The sequence below is a fragment of the Sus scrofa genome, chromosome 9, assembly GCF_054392235.1.
Source record: "Sus scrofa isolate SSC_HxYL_T2T_F1_AM1 chromosome 9, Sscrofa_HxYL_maternal_Yorkshire_Landrace_v2.0, whole genome shotgun sequence".
Taxonomy (NCBI): domain Eukaryota; kingdom Metazoa; phylum Chordata; class Mammalia; order Artiodactyla; family Suidae; genus Sus; species Sus scrofa.
In genome coordinates, this window is record NC_139391.1 from 22,257,834 (window position 1) to 22,282,825 (window position 24,992).

Here is a 24,992-nt window from a genome sequence, read left to right on the forward strand (position 1 = left end):
AAGATTTGGTCTCCAATTAGCTAAGATACAGTAATCTCAATGACTCGCTTTCGCTTTTAATTTGAAATCAAGGCTGTTGTTTAAACAACCTTTAAAACCCTAATGGAAGGAATTCATTACAATAGTTGATGTGACAGCACATGTACAAATGCTGAATTTGCTGTTAAGAGCACTTCTTCATGACAGTATAGCCAAATCTTCTTCCTCTCCCCGTTGTTTATAATGGATAGCATAATATAAAATAAGGATATTATGTGAAACCACTTCCTAACATTAGTTTTCTTGGTTCTCTAATCTCTAGTGACAACTTCTTAGAGGACTGGCAACCGGCTCCCCCCACAACACATGTGCGCACGCATGTACACACACACACACACACTCCCTTCTTGCCTTCAAATTTACAAAGGAAAGAGGGGGGTTACTAAGCGAGGTTCCTGTTTTCAAACTTTTAAACATACCTACCTTTGCCCCGACATAATTTTTTATTTCTCTTCCAGTTCTGGAGTTGACCTTCTCAGCTTGTCCCCTATATCTTCACTTCAAATGTCACTCGTTCCCACATTTTTAAGGATTTTATACTCTAATTGCCCCTCTTCCATTTGTTAAATCCTCCTAGTCTACTTGGATCCTGCATTAAACCACCAATTAAACAAACAAGAAACCCCTCTGTGACTCGCCCAAGAGTCATTAAAAAAATGTGAAGAAAATAGCTAAAAAAAAAAAAAAGTTTGGCATTTTTATAAAATGCCATAAGTAAAGTAAAATTAAACAAGAAGAAAAATATTTGCTACACATGTCAGTGAGCCACTTTCCTGAATTTATAAAGCACTTTTATATAAACCAATAAGGAAAAATAAAGAGAAAAAAATGGACTACGTGCATGATTAGGTAGCTAGCAGAAAATATAAATATATATCACTTACTGATTGAAAAATAAAAGAGGTACAATCTCACTCATAATTAAAGAACTACAAATTAAAATATTATGATGCAACACCAAAAATTTGATAGTACCACGTGTTGCTATGGATGTGGAAGTATGTGCTTTTCATTGTATAGCTTTGTTCAATGTTTAAATTATTTGTCATGATCATAAACTATATTTTTGGAAAAAATAAAATATTATGTTAAAATAACCCCTCTCTTGATCTCATTTTCTCTCAATATACAGTCTCATCATTATTAGTTTAACTTCCCAAAGCAGTGGCATATATGCCCTGAGTTCATTTTCTCACCTATTCACTTCTTAGCCACTTCATTCTGACTGTTTTCATTCTCCATTCAGCAAAATCATCAATTACTTTCACTTCAATAAATCTAAAAGGCCCTCTTAAAATCATCTGCACTTGATTTCCTAGAATCATTTGACACCGGTGGTCTCTTCTTTAAACATACTCTTCCACTGGTCACAATACTCCCTGAGTTTTCCTCCCCCATCTCTGCATTTGCTTTTTCTCTGTCTTTTCCTTTAAAGAGTTCACCTTTTTTTCCCAATCATTAGATTTTGAGGTCCCTCAACGCTTCATTCTTAGACTTTCTCTTTTAATTCTGTACACCCATATCTTCCATTCATAAAGCTAAACTGTTTGGATGATTGGCTTATTTTTATTTACAGCCTATATATCTTTTTTGAGCTCTAGACTTACATATTTTTCTGCTTTCTTGGCTATTTCTATGTTTGAAATGCACATTAGGTCAACTTCCCCAAAACTGAACTCATGATCTGCTCTCTACCTCAGAACTGATTCTTTTCCAATTGTCTTCATTTTGGTAAAGGTACCATCATCTATCTTGTTATTCAATATATGAATCTAGGAGTCACCCTTGACATCTTTCCTATACTCCTTAATTTCCAACACATCACCAGCTCTTACAGATTTTTTCAACTTATTGAGGTGACATACAAAAAGTTGTACATATTTAATGTATACATTTTGGATGAATTTGGACATACACATATACCCCTGATATCATTGCTGCAAACAATGTAATAAGCATATTGTAATTAGTACGTCTTGGTCTGTTACCTTTTCATCAGCCTCACTGCCTTAGTTTATGGCAGTACAATTTTTGTTAGAGTACTGGTTCCCCTATATCCATCTTACCTCTTCTAATCCATGAGCCACAGCCCTAGGGGTTATCTTTTAGAAAAATCACACCTATTATATCCTCATACTTACAAAGAAAGTCTTCTCCAATGATGGAATAAACACCAAAATACTACAAGGCTGAAAATACTGTCCCTTAGCTTCCTCTCCAAATTTTTTCACACAGGCTTTCCTTATTCTCTAAGCTCAACGCATATGGTTCAGAGTTTTTCATATGGTCTGAGGCTGATGCATCTAAACAATGGGCTGTTTATAGACTGAACGTTATGCAATTAATCTGGTCTTCCCAACTCAAAAGAAGATAAGCAATTAGGAGTTCCCGTCGTGGCGCAGTGGTTAACGTATCCGACTAGGAACCATGAGGTTGCGGGTTCGGTCCCTGCCCTTGCTCAGTGGGTTAACGATCTGGCGTTGCCGTGAGCTGTGGTGTAGGTCGCAGACGCGGCTCGGATCCCGCGTTGCTGTGGCTCTGGTGTAGGCCAGTGGCTACAGCTCCGATTCAACCCCTAGCCTGGGAACCTCCATATGCCACGGGACTGGCCCAAAGAAATAGCAAAAAGACAAAAAAAAAAAAAAAAAAAAAAAAAAAGATAAGCAATTAAATAATTCCAGGCAAAGTGGGACACACTTTGGCTGGCTTTATTTGAATTACAAATTCATCATAAAAATTCCAACAATTTTTAAGGCATTATACTAAATTTATTTAATTTTCAAAGGATAACCTAAAACAACAAAAACAAAAGTAAAACAAAATAAAATTGAACTTATCATAAATGCACAAATGTTTATGTTGCTAAAAGACTTCTCTCTTTATGATACTTCGAATGGCCACTAGGATAAGAAACTAGTGTGATCTTGTTCAGTCATTCAACCTCTTTGAAGTTCATTATTCTCCAATATAAAATGGAGATATTATTACAAAATTTAAAGGCATGTAAAACCTGACACATATGATATTGCTTAGAACATTAAATCCTCCCCTTTCCTCTCCTCCTTCTTCCTTTCCTCTCAGCTCCTCTCATCATCTCCTTTTCTGCACCCTCCCATGCTACCCTCTCTCCTTTTCTCGTAACATATAACAGGAACTCAATGAAAATAACTTTTTTTAACCTAATAAAAGATGAGCAAAAGATATATTGTGATGGATCACTAAAAAGAAGTATATAATTGCACTTCAGCATAAGAAAATAAAGCTTAACCTTATGCATAACAAAATAAATACAAATTGAATTACACTGATATAACATTTGTCAAATATCACATTGGAAAGCTTGACACACATCTTCTCAGAAAAGGTGTGCAGAAAGAGCTACATTCCATGTATTACCGAAGGGAAAACAACATTGGTTCAACGCTTATGGTGGGGAATTTAACAATATATAACAAAACTACCTATGCATTTGTCTTTTGATCTAGCTGATCCCACTTCCAAGAATCTACCATGAAGATTTATCTCTATAAAAGAGATACCTATAAAAGAGCACCTGCCTGTGGTTATATAGTACAATATAACTTATAGTAATAAAAGACTGGAAACAACCAAAATGTCTATGGTGATAGGAACTCACTGAACAAATTGTGATATATTCTGTGGTAAAGTATTAGCCAAGCCCTTCTGTATGAGTATTTAACTTCTGTCCAACTGTCTGGCATTGTATTCCTGGCAACTTGGTAAAAGTAGAATCTCATCTATACTCCAGCATTATTGCCTCTAATAAAAATGACCTCTGACTGGTACATTGTACCTAGAATTGCGGGGGGGGGGGGGCTGCAAATAAATTATACATATCTTTATATTTATAAATATAAATACAAAGAAAGTAACTTCTTTTTTTCATATTAAAATTAAATGACACTGAATGGCCCAGTGGAAGATAAATATACTTATTTACAAAGAGCATAAATTTGGAATAAATACTCTGGTGATATACAAGGATAACGACTAATGTTTACTTCTGTGTAACAGCTACTATCATAGTTTTACTAGAACAATAGTTTGTAATTCTATCCACAAATATATTTATTAGAGTAAGGACTTATCTTTTCCATCCTGAAAACTATTGATGTAGCATGACCTCCTATTATGAAACACTGGTAAACAGCCCATACATCTCAACAACTCAATCAAAAAATAAGCAGAAGACCTAAATAGACATTTCTCCAAAGAAGACATACAGATGGCCAACAGGCACATGAAAAGGTGCTCAACATCACTAATTATTAGAAAAATGAAAGTCAAAACTTCCGTGAGGTACTATCTCACAGTGGTCACAATGGCTATCATTAAAAAGTCTACAAATAACAAATGCTGGAGAGGTTTTAGAGAAAAAGGAAACTTCCTGCACTGTCAGTGGGAGTGGGAGTGGTGTAGGCACTACGAAAAACAATATAGAGTTTCCTCAAAAACTAAAAATAGAAGTACCATATGATCTGGCAATTCCACTCCTGGGCATATATCTGGACAAAATTATAATTCAAAAAATATATGTACCCCTATGTTCACAGTAGCACTATTCACAATAGCCAAGACATGGAAACAACCTAAATGTTCACTGACAGATGAATGGATAAAGATGATACGGTACATATATACAATGGAATATTACTCAGCTATAAAAAAGAATGCGATAATGCCATTTGCAGCAAATGGATGGACCTAGAGATTATCATACTAAGTGAAGTCAGTCAGAAAGAAAAAGACAAATACTATATAATATTACTTATACGTGTGATCTAAAGTATGACAAAAGTGAACTTATCTACAAAATAGACACAGACTCACAGACATAGAGATCAGATACGTGGCTCCCTAGGGAGAAGAGGTGTGGAGGAGGAATAGAGTGAGAGTTTGGGGTTAGCAAATGCAAACTATTATGTATATAATGGATAAATAGAAAGGTCCTACTTTATAGCACAGGGAACATGTTCAATATCCTGTGATAAGCCACAGTAGAAAAGAATATACATATACATATATATATATATATATATATACACACACACACACACATATATATGAATCACTTTGCTATACAGCAGAAATTAACACAACATTGTAAATCAATGATACTTCAATTAAAAAAACATTTTAAAAGCTAAAACAAATAGCTTGAAATCAATAACCTCTGGGGGGAAAAAAGAAACATTGGTGATAATTCCCAAATAGTCTTGAAATCTAAGTACATTTCCTCTTCTGTCCTGGGAACAACCCTCACAATGAAGGACAGAAATTCTTCACTCAAATAGCTAAATGGTTTTAGTTAATCATAGACAAGACAAAACTTGTTTAAATTGCTAATTTTCTAAAAGAAATCAGTCCCTGCTTCCAAGTTAATATTTACGTTTACAGCTTGTAAATAATATATCTCAAATAATATTTTCTCAAGTCAAGAACTAAAACACTGTATCCGTTCTAGAAAAATAATCATCTGTAGCAATGTCCTTACTGTTCAGATTATTGATCTCATCCTGCTGTCAGGGCTAAAGTGTTTAGCAAGACTATTTCCGGGACCTGGACAGGACATTTTTATTGGCAGTGAGACAGCAGGATATCCAGAGCTCAACTGAGAAGACGCAGTGGCCAGGTCTATATCACTCTTAACATTCTACAGATGTGCAGTACAGATGGTGAGATATGCTGATAGATGAGCTTGTCTTGGCAGCAGAGTTATCTTAGTCCTGTTGAACATTTCAGTTGAATGACCTATTACACATGTCTGTCCCAAGGCAGCTGGATAGATTTTTAAGTAACTGTAGCTGTTAAACGTGGAAACCTTTAGGAAGTTCTGAATGTTGGGTCTTTTCTCTTAACTTGGACTTCTAACTTCTGAGAACTACCCATTCAAGTTTGAACTGGGGATAGGGGAAGGAAGGAGCATAGAGACTGGGGGAGTATACTTCCAAACAAAATAATGTTAAAACACTAGAAGGAGTTAAAGGGTGAGTTGAATAGGAGTTTTTAGAAGGGAACATTAATATAAAAATGCTAACTTCAATTAGAATTATCTAGGATAGTTTTTTTTTTTTTAAATGCACCAAGGATCTATGAAGAACCAGAGATTAGCTATCAGATTCTAATGTCTCCCATTTCTATGCTATAGGATACAGGCTAGTAGAAAAAAGCACAAGATTGTGAGTCATGGTCATCAGGCTCTTATGTGACCTTGACCATGTCATTCAAACTTTTGGGGTATCAGTTTCCTCATTTGTAAAATCAGAGTGAACAGATGTTCTAAATACTCTTACAACTATTAAATTTTCTTTTCTGCTTTGTATGCTAGACCTTCACTTTTATGAACAGGAATATTTTAAACTTACGAAGAAGCAGTAGAACACAATGCTGAATGCTCAGGCTTTAGAGTTACATAGACATTTTAAATTTTGCCTTCATTGCATATATCTATATTTCCCTGTCCCTATCATTATTACTCAGTATTGATTGAGTCTTAGAGTCTGTCTATAAAATTGAGATGATAAAAGTTGTTCTTAGATTTTTTTCACAGCACTTATGATCTTTTATCTAATTCATCATCTGTAAGGTCCACAAAGTAATGATTATTGTCTATTTTGTTCACTGATGTATTCCAAGCATCTTAACAGATACTAGCCACTCAATATTTGTCAGATGAATAATTAAATGAAACCGTGAATAAAAAAATATTGCCTGCCATGTCATTAAACAAAGGATGTTGCAGCCATCAACTTATCGCATTATAGCGTCCTCAACAGTGGACCCTGAGGGGACTCAGGATGGAACAGGATGCCCGCCATCTAGGAGTCAACTGCTGCAGCCACCCCTAAGGGTGCACCAGAGGAGACTCAGGATGAGAAAGTGCAGGATTCCGACCCCAGACAGCTGAGGTGCATATCAAAGCCCAGATTTCAGTGAACCCAGACCCTTGCATCTTCCCATACATAGAAAAGAGCTAAATTCCTTAACTTCAGATATCTGATTTTCTTTAACAATAATCTTTTCATGTTTCATCTACCTGGTCTTTGTTGCAAAAACTCCTATATATTCTGGCTCCCTCCCTTACCTCTTGGGAGCAGTTTCTCAGAGTTATCTGAGATGCCATGTCCTGGGCTTAAGTCCTCAGTTTTGTTCAACATATAAAACATAATTCTCAACTTTTACGTTTTTGCTTTTTTTTTTTCCAGTTGACAAAACAATGCATGTAAAGCAATTAGGGCAGTAACTGGCACACAGCATTTGATAAACAATCCTATAAATTGTCCTGATAAATGCTTTTATTAATATTTACAGTGGTGTTTACCTATGATGAAGTAGGAATGGAAGAAGTAGGGATTTCAAAGAGAAGATAAAAGGGGACAAAGGACCATACTGTTGTTTCTAAATATTTGAAAGAGTCATGTCACTTTCAAAGAAAAGAACATCATCCAGGATGTGGAAACTATAGAGAGATATTTTTAAAATTCAGAGAGAGGAAGATTTTGCTAACAAAGTTGCTCAAAGATGAAATGAACTGGTGCTCAAGAAAATGTTGAATTACTATTAGCCAATCAATGAGGAGATTAAGAAATCCAATTAAAGGTGATAAATCTATACTTTCATGAATACAATGATTTGGAAACAACTTCTTATAAACAGCTGAAAAACAAGTGCTGCTGATTGTCTTATTAATGCTGGCAAAGCAGCAGATAGGAGCTAGAGCAACAGAATCCCTTATCCCCTTAAAGAAACACAGGACTGTTTAAAGCCAGCTTTTTTCTTTCTTGTTCTTTTCACCCCACTGGTAACCCTGTACTTTGGAATTTAAGAACACTGACAGTGGGCATGTTCCTGGGTTGTATGAAACTAACTAATGCATCATTCTTGCCAACTAGGGGTGATTTTAGACAAAATGTATGACATCGACGAGAAAGGAATCTCACTCAATATCATTTTTATGAAGGAGAGTTGGCCTCATATAAAACAGTCCCATCAATCTACTGCCATCATCTCAGACAGAAAAGAATTAGGTACATAAAGTGCCTGTCATAAAATGTAGCCATGCAGGAGCTAAGTCTGAGCACAGAAGGTCAGCTAAGCATTTAGAAAATAAAAGAAGCATGTTTTCTTTAATGAGCCATCCAAAGGGAATAACAAGTGAGTTGGCATTCTATTTTGAACAATACTACTAAGAAAGATACGATGGTATCTGAAGGTTTCTGTATTCTTTCAATTGGCTACCCATTGAGAAAAGATAGGAGACAACAAGGTAACTTTTTAAAGGTATGAAATGGTGAACTACATTCACATGTCCAAACTATCGTGTTGACTCACTGATTATGATTAATTTTCTGTGGCATCTTGACGGGGCCATAGGGTGCCTAAACATTTGGCCAAACATTCTATCTATGAGAGTGTTTCTGGATGAGATTAACGTTTTTATGGGTAGCCTATGTAATGAGGATTAGTCTCCCTCCTTGGGTGGGCCTTGTCCAATCACTTGAAGACCTGAAAAAAAAAGGCTGAGTAAGAGGGAACTCCTCCTTCATGATTGCTTGGGTCTTTCTCGGTCTTGAAATGCAACATTGTCTTTTCTTGGGTCTCAAACCTGCCAGCTTTCAGACCAGAGCTATAACACTGGCTTTCCTGGTATCTCTTTCTATAGATACACACCATTGTTTCCGTTTCTCTGCAGAACCCTAACTCATACACTGATGCAACAGGATCAGGAGGAAATGAGCTGAGTTGTGTCAATCAAGTGGATTGTCCAGGTCATTAAAGTCAGCCCCTGCCGAAGTTAATCTTTTAGAAACTTGTCTGGTAACAATGTGAGTGATCAGGCAATGTAATAACACTTTTGCACTATAAAATAATGAGCCAAATTGCCAATGCTTTTTCTCAAAGAAATTACTCACTTTCAAGCAACAAATTCTATGATGCTACCCTATAAAACAAGCTTAGGTAGCCGCTCTCAAAATCAGTTTCAGAAGAAACAGCCTAAAGTTTGACATGTGTTTATTTCTCAAGAGGATTATGCAACTGTTTAAGAACCGTTCTCATTTCCTTACAATTATTTTTTGAGGACTTAAGGACTTATCATTTTCGAATGTTGACTCCTGTCATCAACACTAATCAGCACATGGCTTACTTATTTTCCAGGATTATTTCCAGACTTTGATGTTTTATGATTTTTAAATTGTCTACTTATTTTCCATGACTATTTCCAGACCCTGGTGTTTTATGATTTTTCAACTCTTCTTCCACTACACGGATTAAGCTTCCAAAGCATGTCCTTAGGCACCAACAGATACCCTTGGATGCCACCAAATTCCTAACGTTACCTCCATGTGAATTTTCTCATTGTCACTTACCTGCCCAGAAGCAGGAATTCTCCCGCCAGACCCAGGCGCCTCATGGCCATCAGCAGACCTCTCACCGTCATGCCCTCACAGAAGCAGGCCACCACCCGGGCCTTGGGCAGGTGACTCCTGAGCTTCTTCAGCAGTTTATCGAAGCTTTGCTCTCCTGCGTTGCTGTAGATTTTGTAAGAGTGAGCGATGCAAATCCCTTCCTTCGCTGACATGTCTTTGAAAGCTTCCATCCCACTTTCTCCATAGTTGCCTGTGTGAAAACAGAGAAGCAGAGGGGAGAGTGTTGGATTCACTGGGTAGAGCTAGAAGGCAAAAGTGCTGGGAGCATGAAGGTCACTTGTCAGTGTTGGACTTGGAACCTGAAGACCTGAGGGAGTTTTAGCTCTTTCACTGACTTGCTTATTTGGGCCATTTACAATGGAACTACACTATACATACATGCATTGAACTTAAAAACATTTTTTCACTAAGAGAGAATAATACACAAAGTATGAGCATCCAACTGCCACTTTGACTAAAAAAAAAGCTCATATTCTAGTGTAAGATGATGCAAAACATTTATCTGCTGTTTTTTCATTCTATCTAATTTCCTTTTGTTTCTCATTATACAATCTTCTCATCCCATAGGTTTACATTTTTGTATTTAAAAACACGGTACATATATGCAGTACAAATACTTATGCAGGGTAGATGTTGTACAAATATCTTAGAAAGCATATTTATAGAATATTATGCATATGGTTTACTAGTTCCAGATCCTTGATTGAGATGTTAGTCTTGTCATAGATAAATGTATAATCTTCTTTGAAACATTTAAAGTTTTATTATATCCATCATAAGTTAGTGGGATGGGAGAATGATTCCGAAGTCTTTTGCAAAATTTTGGGGTTAAGAGCCAATGGTGATCTTTTAAAATTATGCAAAGTGTGGATCTATACTGACGTCACTGATAGGCCAAGAAGTGTATCAAGATCTTTATATACATGACCTCGTTTAACTCTCAAAATAATATGCTGTGTATTATGATCTCCCTCTACAGACAGGAAAAAAGATGAGGTAGTAAGGTTTAAAGCTTCCTAGAGTTAACACAGCCAGTAGGTGGAAAGTTGCATCCCATTCACAGATCTGACAAAGAGCAGATTCTGTGCCCTCCATTCGGCTATGGTTGACTTTGAGGAGACTTGCAAGTCCAATTATATCTGCATTTCTCTTTCCCATTTAAAGGTCATGATACCTCAATTTTAGATATTTTTGGAGCCTTTTTAAGGCCCTATATATCATGACAAGTTTATTTTCTGAGTTTGCAAAAGACTAGGTGCATGAAGGGGATTGATTTGAAGAATACAAGAGACGACTACACGACAACCAAGTTGTGGGGCATATAATGATGTAATGGGCCTAGCAATCACCTAGATCTAGGAATTGGAATTTCTTCAGGAAGAGGTGACCACAAATATATAAGGGAGTACAAGTTGTTCAATTGCACACAATTCACTATATGATCACAGTAGAGACAACTTGTAAATAACTATATCTGTGTAACATTGTGGTTTTTGAAAAGTCAGTACATATATATGAGCTAATGCTCCTTGCATCAACTCTACGACAAAGGTGCTATTATCTTCGCTTTGCAACTGATAAAAATGAAGTGTGTGTTTATGAAGTTGATGGCAGGGTCTTTGAACATCTTCTTCTCCCTGCTGGCCCTGTGTGTGCTCCATCATAGCACAGGTGCTCTGCTGCAAATGAGATCCTCAGACTTTGAGGGTGGGTTTTTGTGTAGTTTTATCTTCCTGAACAAACTGTAAAGGGCAAAGCAGAGCAGGCCAGCTTGAGTTCAAGCCAAAAACAGTGGTAGGCCAGCTGCATTTTTCCCTCCTCTCTGGAATTAAAGCAATGAGAAGCCTCTGTGATGATGGCAGGTAAGCAAGGTAGCAATTTTGCAATTAACAGAGTTTAAAGGGCTCTCCCTGAAAAATGTGCCAAGGGTCTTAAATTACTAGTCTCACGCTAATCTGAGTAATCTATTATTCTCTGATTATTTTTAGCTAACTCTATTTTCAACTGACTGTCTTGCACTTAATGCTTTGATTAATGCTGGAGCATCTGCATAAATAATTTGATACTAGGTGCATAATGATTGTGATGGCAATAATGGACTATCTCAAGACATTCATAGTTGAACAAGAAAAAATATATGACAAATTTATACTCTTTAGCACTTCTTGTTGCTTTAATTCAACCTTGTTTTGACATTTTTTGTTTATACTCTAAATTATATAGAAACAGCTTGTATTAGAGAGATCTGAGTTCTTATTCAGCTTAGATTGTCTCTAAATCTCAGCTTTATCACCTGAAAATCAGAGATAACCCTGTCTAAAGTACGGGTATTTTTGTACATTATGTTGAACATATGTAAAATATATGACAGGTAGCTTGAATTATGTGCCCTATTGGGATTAAAAAAAATATTCTAGACATAGTTAAGCTGCTCTCTCAGAGCATCTAATACAAATAATGGAGGAAATAGCATTAATACTGAACATCAGAATGAAAAATAAGCTTAAACTGGTGAGGGAAATATGATTTTCTCAGAGAAAAACCCAAGCAGTATTCTCTAAAATTAAAACAGGAAACAGTTGTAATATACATGTAACATAGTAATTTTGATTCAATAAAAGAAACCCATTGTAAGCTGGGAATTAAAAATGGGAATATGTATTCCAATAAAATGGGAAGCTTGAAGTATTTAGATTTTCAGTAATCGATACAATGATTATATTTTAGAATTGCACATTTAAAAATAAAGGAGAAACTATAAATTTCCTAGGCTTCTTGAAGAAAATAAAATCGATTTCAGGCAATATGTAGAAAGCTAAGAGAAAATAACCGAAGGAAGCAAAGATCTACTTTTCCAACAAAGAAACAAGGATGGGAGTTCCCGCCATGGCGCAGTGGAAACAAATGTGACTAGTATCCATGAGGAGGCAGTTTCAATCCCTGGCCTCACTCAGTGGGTTAAGGATCTGGCATTGCTGTGAGCTGTGGTGTAGGTCACAGATGCAGCTCAGACCCAGCGTTGCTGTGGCTCTGGCGTAGGCCAGCGGCTACAGCTCCGATTAGACCCCTAGCCTGGAAACCTCCATGTGCTTCAGGTGCAGCCCTAAAAGGACGAAAAGACGAAAAGACAAAAAGACAAAAAAAAAAAAAAAAAAAAGAAAAAAGAAAAAAAAGAAAAGAAAGAAACATGGGTGATTGAAAAAGGAAGAAATGGTATAAAATATGAAATGAGTCTTTGGCTTCATTTTAAGCAACTGGTAAAAGTAAGAAGGAATTATGAGTCATTCTTTAAGTAGCAGAGGATCTTTGGCCTTGGAATTATGAGAATAAAATGTGATCATAGCCCTACTTGACTCTTAGCTCTCATTATTTAATGTCATAATGATGCAAATGTCAATTACTGAGTTTCAACTATGTGAATCCACATATAAAGTGAAAAACTCATTATGCAATAGAAAAATTATGTTATCAACCTTTACAATGAAAATTAAAGAAAAGCATTCCAGGTTGAGATATGGAAGCAGGCAGAGCTGATGGGAAGGAGAAGGGTATTAAAATGCTCTACTCACAATCTGAAAGTCAAGATATACAGAAAACAAAAGAGATTATTAACAGAACTATCTGAAGCAAAAATGAGATTGATCTAATAATACAATGATGTTGAGGAGAAATAAGAAGATATGTGATTTAAGAAATGTCTATTCTATTTTCCATAAATTAAAAACTGGGTATTAATGACTACCATGAGGAAACCATGGGAGAGGAGGGAGAAATTTGGAGGATGGAAATAACATAGGCACACTACTGTACAAAACACATAATTAACAAGAACCTACTGTATAGCACAGGGAAATCTACTCAATAGTTTGTAATAACCTGTATGGGAAAAAGAATACATATATCTGAATCACTTTGCTGTACACCTGAAATTAATACAACATTGTAGGTCAACTGTATGGCAATAACAATTTTTTTTATTTTTTTAAAAGAAGGCATTAAAAAAAAGTAAGTATAGGCATTCCCATTGCGGTGCAGCGGAAACAAATCCAACTAGTATCCATGAGGGTTCAATCCCTGGCTTCACTCTGTGGGTCAGGGATCTGGCAAAACTGTGAGCTGTGGCGTAGGTCACAGAAGTGGCTCAGATCCTGCACTGCTGTGGCTGTGGCTTAGGTTGGCAGGTGTAGCTCCAATTAGACCTCTAGCCTGGAAATCTCCATATGCCATGGGTGCAGCCCTAAAAAGCAAAACAATTTAAAAAATTAAAAAGCAAGTATATATACATACTACTTGGAAATATGAAGGTGAAAATAAGACAAAAAACCTAAAATGTTTTTTACTTTAACCATTCTGCACTATATGATTTTGAAAACTATGAAAGTGCAAAAGCTTAATAAAACAAATTAAATAACTTACTTAAAAGTTATTGAAATTGGAAGGAAGATGCGTAAATTTTTAAATGGAATGCCAAGTAAAGATCACTGAATAAAGAAATTCAGCGTGCTGATACGGGGGATAAAATTCTCCTATAATTTCCTTGAGTCAAATGCAAAAGATAGATATTAATTTATAGCTTTTAGATATCCTCGTATATTTCTGCTGAGATATACTCCATGCAATTGTTCCAATACAATCTCTATAATGAAAAGAACTTGAGAATTTGAGAGTAGCTAATTTTATAAACAGCATTGTTATAGAACAAAATTAATCAGGATCAAATTCTATTTCAAACATTGTTTAGATATTGCTTTGTTTTGGTAAATGTTTCTATCACATCAGCTGGATTTGGCTACAATTGTTTTTCAAAGTTGCTTAATTTGTACACTTTTTTTTTTCTCATTTCATCTGCAGGATGAAAGCCTAATGCACAAAAATGTAAAATAGGATCAGGGTTATTCCTTTATTTCATGAGAGACAGCAATCTTGAAGCCATGGCAGAATGCTTAATTCACATTTATTCCAAGAGCAGATGCTCTACTTAAAATAATGTGAGTCATTTCCAGTATGCCAGAAGACTTTAGAACTGATATGGTTTCCACAGGATGTCACACATCTGAATTAAAATAGCAGAGTCCAGTTAATGCTCCTTCCTCCCGTTGAATGACCTTCTACTTGCTGCTCCTTTACTATCAAGCTCAAGGAACTCCCCTGAAATTCTTCCCTAACCTATGCATCGCTTTGCTTGTCTCTGAGATTGTCTATGTCTTCAGGACATGAACATTATTCACTTTTGTATTCTTATTTCCTCAAAGGCGCCTGGAAGATAACTGACATAAATTGAATAAAGAATAAAGGAATAAATGAACAGAAAAAGTAATTAACACCTACCGGGAATTAGCCAGATGAAAATAACTGTCCAATTGATTATCATTTACCCGCCATCAAAATTGTAACATGTGTGTCTAGAATATATCACTCTATTGAGTGGTTATATAATATTATTCTACTTAAAACCTGAAGAACAGAATTGTGCAATACTCAAAGCATCTAGATTTTTTCCCCTGGCTTCAATGTTCCCCTGGATAATAACAGATTCTAATATTTCAACCTCAACTGCTATTTAAAGCTACTTGCTTTCACTGTTACTAGTGGACCTATATTGTGTCAGCTGGGGCCCAGAAGCATCTGCCTCTATTTGCCTACAAAGTACACAGTGTGAACAAGACTTGCTAAATAACTTTAAAGCTTTCTTCTAACCTAAGAGAGATTACTTATTTGAACTTTATGTTTAAAGAACATATGGAACAATAATAACCAGACAACTACTATTGCAGGTGGCACCAATTCACTATCAGGAAATACTGTGCTACTAGGGCTTCAACATACTTTTTGGATAAAGATAATAAATCATGACAACATAGGTAGGCTATATCAAGTAAGTGAGATATTTTTCTGGCAAAATGTCCATTGGCGATATGGTTGAAATTCATAAATCTGCATATGTTGGGAAAACAGATCATAAGCATAAAATTGAAATTAACAGAATCATATTAAAAAGGTACTAATAATTTTCTTTTCTCTGACATTTGTTTCCCTTTTTCCATTGTATTCTTACTTCTCACCCCAGAATCAGAACCTCATTATTCCTCACAAAAGAAACTTGGTAACATAACCTCCTACCATCTCCTATTTTTCATTGCTCCAAACCTTATCAATGGTTATTTTGAGTTTTCTTTCTTTTCTTTCTTTTTTTGGTGGGGGGGCAGCAAACACAGCATGTGGAAGTTCCTGGGCCAGGGATCAAACCTGTGCCGCAGCAGTAATAACACTGGATCCTTAGCCTGCTGAACCACCAGGAAACTCTCGAGAAGTCTTACCTCTTATTACGTTCTTTCATATGGACCCCAGGTGTGCCACATGTTCCCATGTATTTGCATTTATTCATGATATTCTTCCCCCTTGGAATACCTGTTTCCCATTTCTCTGTGTTGAAATCTTACCCCTTCTTTCTGGTCCAGTTCAGTTACCCAGACTGTAACTCATTTAGGATGGAGACCACATCTTTTCCAGAGTGCCAGCCAGCGACGGCTGGTGGAATGAAACTGACATACACCACCATGCTTTCCAAGGATCTCCTCACAGGGATAGCATAACCTCATTCTCCATTTGATAAATGCCAATTCATTAATTACATACAAGTATCATACTAGGTACATGGTAGACCCCAGAGAGTTACCCACTTCAGCCTATTGATCTCTTTTATAATACGGAATAGCATGATTTTTGTTACCTGTTATTGCTAGAAAGGTTTATAGTTGTGGCTCTTCACCTTCAGGACAAGGATGAACATACTAATGATTATTCTGATATTGAGAACTTGATTAAAATTATAACCCATGATTTTAACTTTTTTTTTTCCTTAGAGAAATATAATCTACTTCATAGAATGTTTTTCATTAGGGGATTTCTAAGGAGATTTTCCAGAGTCAGATGATGAATTATGGTGCTAAGTATTATACTGTACTGGATTTAATTTAAAATATAAATTCTCTATCCTATATTATACACACATATTTATATTACTTGCTATATGTATAATATATTTTGGGTGTATTTATATATTCTATTTTCCAAATCTGTAAGCCTGGAAGGTACCAAATGCACTTATCACATAACAGGTACTTGGATTTCTTGAACAGAAAAGATGGTACAGAGAGATAGGAGTAAAAATTTGGAGGAGTAAATTTATTTGTTCAAATATAATCATCGAATGGATGCCAAAAAACCAGTAAAAACAACTCTTCAGAAAGTATTCACTTTAGGTAATGATTCACTTTTTAAAAAGCATTGAGCATGGCTTTCCACATTAGAACTTTTTCTCTTTGTATTTGACCCACATTATCTTTTGTCAAAAACGAGATGAAAATTTTCAATATAAACAATGATTTATAAATACATTCCAAATGGCTTTTACTCCTAATATCCTGTTGCTACTATAAACAATGTATTTTGTTGACAACTACTAATGAAGAAAAATGCTGCCATTTTTTATGGGAGTTACCGCCTGTCATGATACCATCCCCCCAAATATACATGGGCAGGATTAATCAGTCATTGCCTAACCACCACTTGCCGTCCTTTCATGGGGCCATAAATATCCATCAAGGAATCTTAGCCAAAACTGCCCATATTGAGTGGACTGTACCTTAGTGAAACTAGTGGTTAAACAACCAGGAAGGAGAAAATCCAGAGAGATAAACATCTTTTCTTATTTTATTACTCTATCTTTATAAAGATGTTCATCTTTTTTTAAAAGTAAGTCTTTTCCAAATTATAGCCACATGTACAATAGCAATTTCAAACTCTATATTGCACTCATTTGTTCATGTTTATCTCCTGGTACTAGCTAACGAAACTCTTCAAGGCAGATGTTTCTGTCCTTAAAACAAACTATATATACATATATTTGAATGGAAAGAAAGAAGTTAAGAGGCCTAAGTAATACTCTCAAACAGGGCCATAACACACTAAGGGTGTTGGATGCTAGAGACAGGATTAATGGAAAAAATTTAAAGCTCAAGGGTTGGAGTAAAAAGTTATAATCATGTGTCATATACTCTAAACAAGACTTCACAAATTGTTGCAACTGCCTTTGCTATGAAAGCCTTTGCTAACAAATACATTTCCAAGTTTGGTCAATTGTTTCAAATCTTACCCTGGAGTCTTTCTATGATATGACCCATATAGCACAGCAGTCAGTGTGAGGCAGGACATTACTGAATCTTATCCAGGGTGTTTTATTATTGGAAGTAGAAGGACGTCATTTAGCAAATTCACTTTACACACGACACTAGGCATGGATTATATAAGCATCATTTGAGCAATACTTCAATAGTTAATTCAGACAAAATAAAAAATAAAAAAGGCTAGTACAGTATAACTCAGTAACTTTGATTTTGAACTATATATATATATATATATATATATATATATATATATATAAATGTTATTTATGGGAATACTAAGAAGGGTATTAGATATTGTCAGGAAAGTATGTGCCCAGTGCTTTGCTGAGTGGTATATTATGACATTTATGTGGGTGAATTTTCCTTCTGGCTACCAGGAATGGGACTAGAAAAAGAAGTCTGATCTTGGGAACAAAGATTAAAATTGACCATACAAATTCATACATGGCAAATGACATGAAATCAAACCAATGAAATAAGATACTGGAGAGTTTTAACCGTCACATGTGTCAATTACAAGTATGCGTGCCATCTCTGGTTCTGTAATCTTGTGGCTGAGCCTTGGAATCTAAAATTGTGATATCTACTTCCTTCAGCAACTCTAGTTCATAGAGTTGGGTTGAACTACCTGAGACAGACAAAACTGAAAGAGAATCATATTTAGAAAAAAAAATCAAGTTTTAGAATTTATTTTTAAATTTCTGTTTAACAGCCAAATAGAAAGGCCATACAGGAAGCTGAATAAGGACATTCTGGCTCAAGAAAACAGAAGCCTAACTTGGAACTATTTGGGATCATCAGACTATGGATAGCAACAGTAATATGTGAAAGTGCAGGACGTGAAAGGATGCAAGCTGTGATTATACCCCAAAGAATTCAAATACTTCCGCATTAATTGCAAAGGAAAATCTACCAAAAATAATGGAGAAGAAGAAACCAAAGGAATGTACCATTGTGGAAACCAAGATAACAATGCTTTTATTTTCTTCTGGACATTAACAGTGTGAGTACTAAAGTGAGTTGCATAATGGACAAAAAATTCACAGATTTTGGCATTCGTAGGAGAAGCCAAGAAGGAGTAGGCTGTGTGTGAATGGGAGTCAGAGAGTGAAGACAATATATTTGCACAATTTTTTGAGAGATGCTTGGCAGGGAAGAAGAACGAAGAGGTATGATGGCAATTAGAAGAGACGGTGAAAATCAAGAGAGATTTTGTTTATTTCTACATAGGGGTACCTTAGGGAAAGCACTTAGCCCAGAATACGGGGCAGAGTTAGCCCTCAATACATGCTGGTCTTTTTTTCATTTCTTTTTTGGCGACACTCAGAACATATGGAAGTTCCAGAGCCAGGGACTGAATCTGAGCCACATGTGGGAACTACACCACAGTTGTGGCAATGCTGGATCCCTAACCCACGGCACCATGAAGGGAACTCCGAAACATGCTAGTTCTAATCATCATCATCATTAACAACATTTATCCAGATCCTGAGGAGTTAACTGGTAAAAGTATAATAATAATATGTACCAAGGACTGTACTAGTCATTCAATTAATAATAATAATAACTATTATTATTATTATCATTATTTAAGCCAACTAATTCTAGGAGGTAGTTATTATTTCCCATGTTTATATAAAGAGAGTTGATGCTGAGAGAATTTGCCAAATAATTGATAGCTAGTGAGTAGAAGAGCTGGAATTTCATCTTTCATCTGTCAACTTTCAAAGCACATGCTTTTTTACAACACAATATTATTACCCTTGAAACACTGACAGAGAATTGCTCAGTTTAGCTCTATGGTTCTTCCAAAGGCACTCACCCACCATGCAATGTTTTCATTTGAACCCAATTCCAGATACTACCAAACTGAATTCTTCTCAGCAAACATATTATTTAACAAGTGAGCTTTTTGCCCAGTTATTAGAAATATCATAGACATGTATGATTTAGTGCTAAATGATCCAATCCACATCATTGCTGAGAATTGGTGTTTAAATATCAGAGTCCTCCTACAAAATATACAGTGTTTAAATATAGCTTCTCCATAGACAAAAGCCCGTTAAAATAAGAGGAGGCTTTTGGACATAGACATGCTATAGCATCTGTAATTAACTGCTTAACTAAATCTTTGCTGGGAAGACAGGAAGGACTTCAGAAGGACAGAAGGAAGGGGAAAACTTGATTTTCACTTTAAAAATTCTGCAGTATTTCAGGAGTTCTCTGGTGACCTAGAAGGTAAGGATTTAGCATTGTCACTGCTGTGGCTCAGGTTTGATCCCTGGCCTTGGAACTTCCGCATGCCAGGAGCTCAGCCCAAAAAAAAAAAAACAAAACAAAACAAAAAACTGCAGTATTTTAATTATTACCTTATTAATATAAATTGAGATTTGCAAAATGAAAACAAATCACTTTAGTAATCGTCTCAAAAATAATGGGTTTTTTGCTGCATTTCTTTTTCTGGCTATCCTTCCTAGAGGAAAATAAAAAGTTGAGACAGAAGCTATGACCCAAATTCCCTCTCCAGAATTCAACTTCCTTCTGCTTGCTTTGTAAGCTGTCAGCTTCACAGCTGAAGCCTGCAGTGCATATCTCATTAAGAGTGAATCCATTTCCACAGAAAGGACAAATCTCTATGTGGAACTGTGTGTCACTGGGTCGGGTGGCTCGGTGAGTTATTCACTGTGCCTCTGTTTTAGCTCACCAGTCACCTCTGATCCTCGGTTCTAACTGGATCTAATGACAGCCCAGAAATTCTCCCATCACTGGCCGAAGGCAGAACATCCTTTGCAGCACAGCCAAAGCTGTTCAAGCTTGACAGCCCTTGCTAAAAAGAAGTAACTTCTTTGACAGCAGCTCCCCTGCCTGCCGCCACCTCTCCAGTTGAGATCTGCACTGTCTGGGTTCTGTGCCTGCTAGATTCCCCCTGGATGGGCTCAGTGACTCCCACAGTACTGAAGGAGGAGCTCAATTTGGAAATATCTGTCTGGACCATCACTTCCTGCAGGATTCAGAAATAAGAAGAAAGTACTGAAATGTTATGCAGTGGCTGTGCTGTTGCCGCTGTTGCCAAATTCTGAGCTCCATTCAGGAGGGGCTCAGCCATGCTGTGTCCTGGGATTACAGCCCTAGGGACTGTCATCTGTCATCTAAACCTCTGCTGTCCAATATGGTAGCCATTGGCTACAGGTGGCAAATAAGCATTTAACATGCAGCTAATTCAAAATGAGATACTCTGTTGGCCTAAGACAAAACACATTTCAAAGGAAATGTGAGGAAAACAATGTAAAATAGCCCGTTAATATTTTACAATATTGATTACATGTTGAAATGATAAAGTTCTAGATGTACTGGGTTAAATAAAATGTGTTTTAAAAATTAATTTCACTTTTTCTCCCTTCCTTAAAATCACACATATGGGGTGGTATATCTTTTTTAGAGTAATGAACTATGCACATGAAGAGAAGATTTATAGCCTATACATTGCAGGATACAATCTAAACTTCTTAGGACGCTCTACGACATCCTGGACTTTTTATTATCAAGCAACTGTCCTTTTTCTCCAGCCTCAATTGCCTACCTTTTATGTATATATCACATGCTTCAGCCAAACCAAAGAATCTACAAGCCACCAAATACACTAGGCTTTTTCACATCTCTAAATTTCACAAAACTGCTTGTTTTTGAGATATTCTTCTGTTTAGCTAGTTCTTGTCCACACCTCAAGACTCAGCTGAAAGTGACAGAAATCTAACACTCCTATTCTAAATAGATACCCTCTATTCTCACTTCCCACCCCACTTCAATGTCACAAGATTTGTCCCGTCTTACTGTAATTATTTACTGGTTTGACTTTCTGAGAGATTTGAGCTCATGAACAAAGGGATTACATCTTTTTTTTCTTTTTTTTTCTTTTTTAGGGCCGCACCCACAGCAGATGGAGGTAACCAAGCTAGGGGTTGAATCAGAGCTACAGCTGCTGGCCTACACCATAGCCACAGAAATTGCAGGACCAGAGCCGCATCTACAAACTACACCACAGCTCATGGCAATGCCAGATCCTTAACCCAATGAGTAAAGCCAGGGATCGGACCTGCAACCTTAAGGTTACTAGTTGGATTTGTTTCCACTGTGCCACAATGGGAATTCCAAGGGGTTACATCTTAATTACCCTTTTATTCTCCAGAGCCTTGGCAGCCTGAGTATTTGTTAAATAAATGCATTTTAGACAATGAGTATTGACTTTTTTTTTTTTTTACCAGTGTTATAGAGATGTAACTGACATATAACACTGTAAAATCAAAGTGTCAATGTAATGAGTGGATATACACATATTTACTGTGAAATGATTACTACAACAAGGTTGGTTAACACATCCGTCATCTCACAGAGTTACCATTTTGGGGGTGAGACTATTCGTGATCTACTCCCTTAGCAACTTTCATTTATATACGATAGTATTGCTAACTACAGTCATTATGGTGTACATGACATTCCCAGAACTTATAAGATGAAATGTGTACCTTTTGACCAATATCTCCCCATTTCCCCCACTCCCCCAGCCCAGGGTCAACGAATTTGTTGTGCTCCTTGGCTTGACTTATTTCGCTTAGCATAATGCCCTCAGGGTTCATCGACTCTTGATTCATAAATTATGATGGAGCATCTACTATGAATAGCTGAGCAAAGCAGCTCTGGTATTGAAGCTACTCTGCATTACACTGTAATCCCAAAGGACTAAAGCTGGACTTAGACCCACGAGGAAGGGCAGCACGGTTTTGTAACCTGTGCCTGGCACAGAGTGAGGAGATAGTGTTTCAAATGCACGGTCTCTGTGAATTTGTCTCTTTATCTATAATATCATATACACTCTAAGGATCCACAGAGTGGGATTTTAGATCTGCCTTCCACTTTTATTAAATTGTAATAATCATAAAAAGATTTTGGCCATTTTCTTCACTTTTCTTACAGGTGCTTGCTCCAATCTCAGTTTTCCATTTCTCAATATATACGCCATTTCAAATTCCAGTTTCCATTTCTTAATAAGTATCTTGACTCTTGAGGATAACCCCTAAGCTAAGTTTGCTTTGTAAAATTAAATAATTTTCAAGAGTCAAAAATTCTACTTAATGCCAGTTACTGGCAAGTTGTCTGATAACATTATGAAAACTAGTCTTCGTTGAAGTGGGAATTTTTGCAACTTACATGACTATGTTTCATTCAATTATCTGTTCTATCTATATTTCTCAGACATTCTATCAAGTATTAGTTGGTCTGTAGAGATATCCTACCCTTTATAAGATCTACTTAGTCTGATAAAGATTTTATTTTTCTCCTCCATGAAGTCATATCAATTTGTTAAAAGATTCCAGCAATGGCAGTAACTTTCCACCAGACACACGACATACATTTTTTCCCAATGTAGCAAGCCAAGAAGAACAAAACTTCCTAAGTGTATTTCTAAAGGAATTTAACTTTTTGCAGATAGTCATTGGAATCCTGTGGGGGAAGCAATGTACATTTCCTTGTATATCAGATTTACCAGCTGTTTTTTGTTTTGTTTTGTTTTGTTTTTCTTTTGCTGAGGAGTGAGACAGGGAAGGAGAGGAAGTCAATACAAGAGTATCAAAACTAGGGCTATCTGATTGCTCAATTCACGGGACCATCTTTAAGAGGCCACAAAGACTGCTTCTCAAGGCTGTGTTGAGGAGGAAGGGAGACTATGCCTGAGTCTCTTATTGGCCAATTGTTAAAGACTGCCTCCACAGGGCATTAATTCCCCTATTTTTCTTTCTTAGGGTGAACCGGCTCCAAGCAGTCTGCCCTAGCACAGCAAGGTATCTCCTACGGTGGAGGTGTGTAGAGTAGACAGGAGGCAAGGCACTGCTGAGTGGCATCCATCTTCAATGATTTCAAGTCCATGCAAAGTTGGTCACTGCATCACTGGCCAAGAGTAAAACAAAGCTTTTGACAAAGAGTTTACTTGACTCTCATGATCTGAGGGACATCTCGTAGTAAATGTTTAACAGCTACCTCTCTGGAGGGCCATGTGTGTGTGTTACGAATTTACTGATTATAAAAGAAATAAACGTAGCACAATTTAGAAATTATAAAATACATAGTCCACTTTATTATGAAATGCCTTCATTGAATTTTGCCAAAATCTTGTATCAATAGTCAATGCATGGTTAAAATGGACTAATCAGTGTATTTCTGACATGAATGGAGACTGAAATTTTTATGTATGTTAAGATGTTTGATGAAAGTGAAACCAAATAAGTTTTATGTCAGAACTTTGCTCACCAATGATACATGTACCTTCTTTGCTGAATCAGAACATTGTTGCAAATACTAGAATATTTCTTTATATTCTTACATTGTGCTATTCCCAATGTGATGGTTATAGGCATGACATACTCCTAAGTTTAATATGAATTGTTAATATTTTTTATCACTTTAAGTCTAGACAATAAAAATCAAGCCTTGATTTTTAGCATGCCAATTTCCATGGAGTAAATATTCCCACCATGACTAATTTCAAGCTGCCAACAGGAAGGGACTGAACATGGAGTTGGAAAACGATGCACTACAGCATACTAATATATAATGTGTCTATATACATGTATATATGTGTATATATTTATATGTACATACGTATAGGTGTGTGTGTGTATTGTCTTTTTAGGGCCACACCCGTGGCATATGGAGGTTCCCAAGCTAGGGGTCCAATCAGATCTGAAACCACCAGCCTACACCACAGCCACAGCAACACGGGATCCAAGCTGAGTCTGTGACCTACACCACAGCTCATGGCAACGCTGGATCCGTAACCCACTTAGCAAAGCCAGGGATCAAACCCACAGTCTCATGGATACTATTCAGGTTCCTTAACTGCTGAGCCACGATGGGAACTCCAATACATAGTATATTGACCATATAAATACTATAGCTGCAAATAGCTTTAAGAGTATAGAAAATAGCAAAATGTGGTCAAATAATTAGTAATAACTTGTTTTTAATTTCCTGATCCTTTACTTCTTTAAAATAATTTATTTACAAATTTATATAGTAAAAAAATAATGTCTGCACTTAACAAAATCTACTGAAAATTTAACAGTTCTCTTGTACATATTTTCACAAGCTACTGCCAGCACCAACACTGGACTAAGCCAATAGAATCCCTTACGATTTTGCTGGCCAGTGATCTCCGTCACATTTTTCGTTACTCTGGGACTTTTAAAGGGTCCCTGTGCTTGCAGTGGTTAGAATAGAGGCTTTCTTTGTAAGAAGATCCAATACAATAAAGATGAAAGTTTAA

At 36.4% G+C, this 24,992-nt stretch overlaps 1 protein-coding gene across 8 annotated transcripts in view; it reads right to left on the reverse strand.

The window, feature by feature from the left end:
* The window catches only part of GRM5 (glutamate metabotropic receptor 5), a 523,795-nt gene that overhangs the window by 307,826 nt on the left and 190,977 nt on the right, over window positions 1–24,992 (reverse strand). For all 8 annotated transcript variants that reach the window (XM_084975623.1, XM_021102328.2, XM_021102332.2 and 5 more), the window contains exon 3: window positions 9,429–9,678. In XM_084975623.1, coding sequence (XP_084831749.1) covers window positions 9,429–9,678 — 250 coding nt within the window. The remainder of the gene's footprint in view (window positions 1–9,428; window positions 9,679–24,992) is intronic.